This window comes from Syzygium oleosum, unplaced genomic scaffold, assembly GCF_021117445.2.
Source record: "Syzygium oleosum isolate NSW1041296 unplaced genomic scaffold, Sole_v2.1 Sole_v2.18, whole genome shotgun sequence".
NCBI lineage: Eukaryota > Viridiplantae > Streptophyta > Magnoliopsida > Myrtales > Myrtaceae > Syzygium > Syzygium oleosum.
This window is the reverse complement of record NW_026607502.1, coordinates 7,841,957-7,849,422: the sequence shown is the minus strand read 5'-3', so window position 1 is coordinate 7,849,422 and position 7,466 is coordinate 7,841,957. Positions and strand designations below refer to the sequence as shown.

Here is a 7,466-nt window from a genome sequence, read left to right as displayed (position 1 = left end):
ACCAACTCGGCGAGCTGATATATGGAGTTGCCCATTATTCAAAGATAACAATTTAAGGAGAAAAAATATAAATGCTCCAATACGCCCTGTAAGGTGTGGATAGAACGTGTAAAAACTTGTAGTAGATCCTTTACATCTCAATAATAGTTTAGATTAAATTACAATGAACTGTGGATACGTCGTCATCATAGCTTGGGTCCTCTGTTCTTGGACCGCAAGTCCTTCGGATCTATCTCTTATGCTTATGAAACTTGTGTTTTCTCAATATGGAAGCTGTGATGGTATGCCTTTCTTCTTCAAAGGGCTGTTGACGGTAAAGGAACCCGCCTACGATACTCTGCCAGAGCCCACAATGGGTATATGTTCCTGTAAGCAGGCATAGTTCATGCTTCGATCATGTTGTTTCATTGTAAGGCAAATCTTACTGATCGAGTTCTCTATCTCTAATTCAGTTTTTTTTTTTTAATATTTGAACTAGTTCCCAACAATGTTTCGAGTAATTAAACAAACTGTTTGGAAGATAATATGACCCATCACAAACCAAGAGGTTTGCACCTGATTTGATCTGTTTCCTTCAAGTGGTACGTATTCCTACTTGGAGCGATTGGACAATTAGAAAATTCAAGATTTCCATGTTGCCAGAAAAGCGAGCAACAAATATAGCTAAAGCTGAGCATGTTGTAGAAGGTCACTCTAGAAACTACCTTCTTTGGGCAAGAAAGATAGCTGCACAACTGCCATATGACTTGCCAGCAGCAGCTAGTCTTCCAAGCGCAAACCACGAGCCGTACGTAAAGCAGACTCCCCGGTTCCCATACCTGCAAAATTGCTCAATTAGTTAGTTGTTTCCTTAATTTATCCAAATTCTTCAGAAGTACCTTATGAAAAACGAACATACCATGAGCCATCTGGATTTTGTTCATTCTTGAGATATTGGACGACATTTGACATAAAATCCTCAATCTCCTTCTTCTTGTGCCTGGGAGACAACTTTCGGAACAAAACTAACGCATGGATAGCTGAGGATGTGCATTCGACATATTCATGCTTGATGACAATGTCCTCAAAGAACTGTCGGATTTGGGATACAACTTCTGGAACAATGTCCTGATAACATGTTAAAAGTCGTGTTATTTATGTTAGCGATATTTACTAAGCATCAATTAGTTGTCATGTGTATAGACCGCACGCGGGTGGCACGCTGGCCGCACGCGGGTGGCACGCTGGCCGCATGCTAGGGGCATGGCGATTAATGGAATCCCAAGCTGGGAACTGTTGAAGGCACGCTTCGCTAGAGATTGGCTGCTAATTAAGCGAAATTCATTCCTCTATATCTTTAAGACCACGCAAATCACAATCATGTCGTTAATTGCCTTGACGGTGTTCCTAAGGACAGAAATGCATGTCGGTACAGTGGAAGATGGAGGGAGTTTTTGGGAGTACTGTTTTCCAGCTTAATCAATGTGATGTTCAATGGGACAGCAGAAGTTACAATGACTGTCTTCAGGCTTCTCGTCTTCTATAAGCAGAGAGATTTCTTGTTCTATCCTACTTGGGCATTCGACTTACCTATTTCGGTCCTCAGGATTCCCCTGTCCTTTATGGAATCGGGGATATGGATCATTCTCACGTACTACACTATCGGATTTGCCCCTGCTGCTAGTAGGTAAAGGAGCTCCAAATTATGACATTATGTTCCAGTAAGATTTTTCTTGCTCATGACCGCTGTTTGGGAACTAGCGTCAGAGAAAGATCTGTCGCCCACAACACAAGCAAAGCTGATATTTTTTGTGCATCTTTCATTCAATTGGCCATTGGTCCATTGATAAGTTAGGCAACTTAGGCGATTCCCTGGTTTTGCATAGGTGAGTTTTTGATGATTTATTGATGGCGTCGACTCTAGCAGGCGATGATCTGGCTAGATCCACCAGTAGTTGGCGAAGCTGAGCCTTGGGGAGCCACCAGAGCTAGGCCTCCACGAGCTTCCGGGAGGCGTAGAGCTAGGCCAGACGTGTTCGTACAGAGTGGAGGCACGACGAAGACGAGTAGCTCCAGTGGGCTGCCATCGAGCGGCTACTGACGTATGATCGCCTCTGAAAAGGCATGCAGAAGCAAGTACTTGACATTGGGAGGGTGGTCCAGCATGAGGTGGATGTGACCAACCTCGGAATGCAGGACAAGAAGCAGTTGATGGAGAGCAAGGTTGCAGAAGAAGACAATGAGAAGTTCTTGAGGAGATTAAGAGACAAGATCGATAGGTAAGCGAATTGTTTTTTTCGGGTTGATCATATATGAATTTTGTTCAGTGTTGTTCTTTTTGAGTGTTTTGGGATTGATTGGGGCGTGACTTCATTATTGAGTGCAGGGTTGGGATCGAAATTCCGAATATTGAAGTCCGGTACGAGCATTTATTCATGAAAGGAGATGTTAGAGATATTTAGATTTCTTCTAAATATTGCATGGGGAGCACACCATTCTTCCCGTGCAATATATGTGCAATCTTGAGTTTGAGAAGAATGTTAAAGATAATTAGAGTAGATAATTAGAGTTTTCTATAGGATAATTCCTTATGTTAGAGATATTTGATTATTCTGTTGATTATCTGTATCTCTCAAAATTGCACGTATCTTGCACGTCTCTTGCATGATTGTGCATATCTCTCAAGATTGTACGTATATTGCATGATTCCATATATCTTGATTGAGATATTGTCTTAACATAGCTATCTAATAATTCATGGCCCAAATTGAACAAAGTTTAAAACAAGAGGTAAAATTGAAATATTAGGGATCATATGACATTTTAGAACCTTAGAAATATATAACAGGTGTGTATAACCAAAGAAAACATGATGTATGAAGATGGAAAGAGTACAATATCGCGTGTATTGGGTTAGAGAATGCATGGCTCACTTGAAGTTGTTCTTTCAGCGACGGATGCAGGTATCCTTGTGATCTCTCTCTCTCTCTCTCTCTCTCTCTCTCTCTCTCTCTCTCTCTCTCTCTCTCTCTCTCTCTCTCTCTCTCTCTCTCTCTCTCTCTACTTTGGTTTAATTAAGCTTTGTGAGGGCATAAACAAACGGGGAGTCCCTTCGCAGACATCGGCATCGGGTCAACGACAATCTTCTCTTCCGGAGGCAACTTCTCCCACTTGAACCTCTTCACCAGATTGTGCATGAACACGAGTATTTCCAGGCGAGCGTACTCCTTCCCTAGGCACATCCTCGGGTCGCCCTCGAAGGGCACGAATGTGTACAGCGCCGGCCCGTCCCCTTTGAACCGGGTTGGGTTGAACTTCTCCGGCTTGGGGAAATACTCAGCGCTCTTGTGGGTCGAGTTCGCTCTCCAATAAATTTGAGGGAATAATTCAATCCTAAGTGTCATTAGTTTGATTGTCGAATTACAATTTCGCTAGTTAATAGATGAACAAGCACTGAACGGGAAGGGGTTGTGTTTACCTTCCATCCCTTCGGAATGGAGAAACCATTGAAGATGAAGTCGTTGATGACTTCCCTAAACGTGCCCTGGAGAGGAGGAGGGGCGAACCTCATGACTTCACAGGCCACGTTCCACGAGTACTTCATCTTCTGAATATCGTCCCAGTTCAACAACTCGCCCGGAGCTTTCGACTTCGCGATCTCCATTTTCTCTGTTTATCGCATGATTGCATACGAAGAAATAAGAGTCAGTACATATAGATTGATATGGACGAAGGCATAGATTGTTTGCTGCTTGTTAGACAAATCTGGGAGCATCTTTACGAGTTTTAATATACCTTCGTATTTTAAACAATTTCAAATAAGAAAAAATTGTCACATGGGTGTCTGATTCACCAATTAATTTGGTGACATTAATTAAAAAATAATGATTAGAGAGTTTAAATGTAAAAAATCTCCTCCAAAAAAATATAAGTTCAATTGATTTTTTGGATATTAAAAAATCAAGTTTAGAGCTTTTATTTTTTTTTAATTGTAGTTCCTCCAAAAAAATTTCTATCTCCTAACCTATGTATATTACTTATATTACTCGGATCATAATATTTACGTGGATATACCAGAAAAACATATATTGAAAAAGAAAATGTTACCCTATGTGGGCAACAATAAAATAAATGTGGGATCATATTATCGATCAGTATGATAAAATTCTTCCACTTGATCCTAACATTTCATCAAACGAAATATTGAACCAAATCCATAAAAACTTCATGCTGAAGACAAAACACATGAATCATGACGATAAGATCTCTTAGAATGAGTATTATCTTCCATGTATAACAATGTATCTTATCTCTTCATAATCAGTCCATATTTGATAACATAACTTAATAAATAAATCTTATGTTTATTCTTCGTCAAAAAGTTATTGTTATTCTCAGAATAATTGAATGTGTAAACCAAATTGAGAAAAATTTCACAAATGAATAAGAGTTTCACAAATTCGTCCATATGAAGAAAATTTAAACGATAGGACCAATTCTCATCCTAACCACATGATCCTTATAACTCATTGGTAGCATGCTTTTAGTTAAAGGATCAACTAACATTAATTCAATGCTAATGTGTTATATGACCACTTTATTCCCTTTAACACTTGATGTTGTTGTGCTTGCTTTGACTACCACTTTTGTTGTTTTTAGCCATGAAAATCGCAACTGAATTGTCACAGAATATCTTTTATGGCCTAGCAATGAAAACCACAACTCTTAGCCTTGATATGAAACTCCTCCAGGAGACAGCTCTTCCAGCAAACATAAAAATGTATTCAAATGTTAATTTTCGAGAATCAATGCAACCAACAAAGTCCGAATCCAAATAACTAACTACCTACAGGTTGTTAGTCCATTTATACATAAGCATGTAACCCTTTGTAGCTTGAAGGTACATCATCGCCTTCCTCGCAGCTCTCTAGTGGTCCACACTTGGATTACTCTGATATCTTCCCAATATTCCCACGACAAAAGTAATGTCAAATCAAGTGCAAACCTGAGCATACATCAAGCTTCCGACAGTTGAAGCATGTGGGATGTTTTTTATTTGTTCCCTTTCTAGATCTTTCTTCGGGCACCAATTCAAATTGAACCTTTCACCCTTTACAACATGTGCTATACTTGGTAAGTAGGGTTAGCGGTTGTGGTGCCCAGAATTAAATTCACATGTTATCAATAGAGAAGTTGCATTCGACGAGTCTTCAGTACTTTTCGTTAGGAGTGTTTTTGACAGTGTTCACACAAATTTGGATAATGTTCAGCTCAAGGTGGAGTTGCAACAAAAAACTCTTGAGGTAGCGTGTACTAGTAGAGTAACCGACACAGATGTTACCTGTAGCGAGGTGGAGCCTAAAGAGCATATAGTTGTTGTAACTACTGATATTTACAAGGTATGTATTTGGTCTCCTGACATATACGGACGCAACAATGGTTTTGTTTTATTCATGGTTGAGGAGGTTATGTTGGAAAATCTTTGTAGAGCAATTAAAAGTGCAAGTAAAGTTGGTGTTTTGATGAGGTTCACGATAATGACGATTTTCAAGTGAGGTTTAGACTTGGAAGATATCTCTGGCAGTTAAGTCCATATAGGGCTATGGGAGAGTAGCTGTGAAGTTCATATTATGGTGAAGTGATTGTGACCTAGTTCAAACATCTAGCCAAGTATGTCTCGAGTTTGAATTTTAAAAAGAAAGTATCCTAAGTCAAGTAGGTTTCCTATTTTGAATAGATTTCCTAGTTTGGAAAGGTTTCCTATAAGAAGGTTTCCATTTTCGATCATGCTCTTGTCTATATATAAGAAGTGTGATTTCTTATAGAGCTTCTGCTTGTGAATTACACCCTGAAGAATACGAGTGTGTTGAAGTCAATTAAATCTTGCGAGTAAGATTTGTGAATTTTTTTATGAGATTGAGAGGTTATTTCGTGAGAAACTGCGGGACTAAATACTGTGTGAATTATTGGGTGTAATTGGGGGCTGAAAAATACTGAGAGTGTTGTAATCTCTTTTGTATCAATTGATTTATAGTGAAATTCGTTTCTTTCTCTTTGTGGACGTAAGTCGCATGACTGAACCACATAAATCTAGTGTCCGATTTATTTTCTTGTTCTATCTATTTTATTATTTGATTGTTTGCTTAAGCAACAAATAATATTTAGATTTTAAAGCTCAAAATATTTTTAGACAAAATTACTATAGTTTTTAAAATATTTTGAGATATAACATAATTCACGATCCGAGGACGTCATCTCCAGCTTTCAGATTCGCGGGGACGGACTCCCTCAGCACTTCGACCGATGGTTTGGCTTCATACAATTGGTTAATCTAGTGCAGGTATTTAAACAAGTATAGTCGGACCCAAAGAATTCATTAATTTATTTCAGCAAAAAAAACAACGATAAAAACTTTTTTTGTTTTATTTATCAGATGGTTGCGGGTATTTAAACAAGTAGAATATGACCTAAACAATTAAAATTCATAAATTTATTTCAGCAGAATTACAATTATGAAAGCATATATATTTTTTCACTTTTCAAATGATGATTTTAGCGTTAGGACGGACCATTCAATTATGAAAAGCCTAGTTTTAATCCAGTATGTAGCGACTACACTTTTTTTAATTTTCTACCTAGTATTATATCGATAAAAATTATATTTTAAAGGTGGTTAAAAAACCCCTTACCTAATGCTACAGTAATTTCATTGATTCGTTAACTAAGATTGCTTGCAAAAACATTTTTGAAATAAGATAATAGGTACCGATGAAATCTCTTATTCGCAAAAGTAAAATATTATCTCACATTTTACTAATCAGTCTATAATATATTACTGACGACTCCTAATTGAATTAAATTGTATGATTAAATTAAAAGTTCGAAGTTGCGATTAATATGTGCTTGTAAGAGTCCTGTGCTAAGTATTTACGAGTAATCCATTAATTTTTCCTCGGTGATTATTTTTGGGAAGGTCACGCCAACCCGGTCAATTGGACCATCGGACCACCACTCCGGGACAGTAAGCCACGCTTGGCTTCACGTTGCGCCACGGACTCGCACGCGTTGGCTACGTGGGAGTTGCGTGTTGGGCTTCAAGACGCAGCGTGCTGGGCCCGCATGGAAATGCGATGGGCTCATGGACGGGTGTCCTGGGCCATGAATCAGGCCCTTTTTCAAGCCCATCTCCTTGCGTCTCATGCGTGTTGCACACGGCTCGGTCAGCACTTGGGCACGTGCCCTGAAGCGCCAGCGTGTAAAATATTTTTAAATTTCAAAAAAATAATTTTTTTATTAACACTTTACCTAACTTAAATTTTCCATTCGATGTCCGATTGATCCGATTATTAAGCCCACAAAAGCTTGTGACCAGGATGTTCTGAAAAATGTATGGATAGTAGGTTTCGAGAATTGGGCCGAACGAACGACGGTGGTGACATATTATGATATTTTTTTCGTTAAAATTTGGTTGACATGAGTTTCCCAGT

General features: G+C 38.7%; 1 protein-coding gene across 1 annotated transcript; it reads right to left on the bottom strand.

Annotated features, from left to right (window-relative positions):
* Nucleotides 1–3,053: 3,053 nt before the first annotated feature.
* On the bottom strand, nucleotides 3,054–3,643 carry LOC115687135 (beta-amyrin 28-monooxygenase). Its single transcript, XM_056319588.1, has 2 exons — nucleotides 3,457–3,643; nucleotides 3,054–3,352 (listed from the first exon to the last, which is right to left on the bottom strand). The coding sequence occupies exons 1-2, from the start codon at nucleotides 3,641–3,643 to the stop codon at nucleotides 3,054–3,056; spliced, it is 486 nt and encodes a 161-aa protein (XP_056175563.1).
* Nucleotides 3,644–7,466: the final 3,823 nt, after the last annotated feature.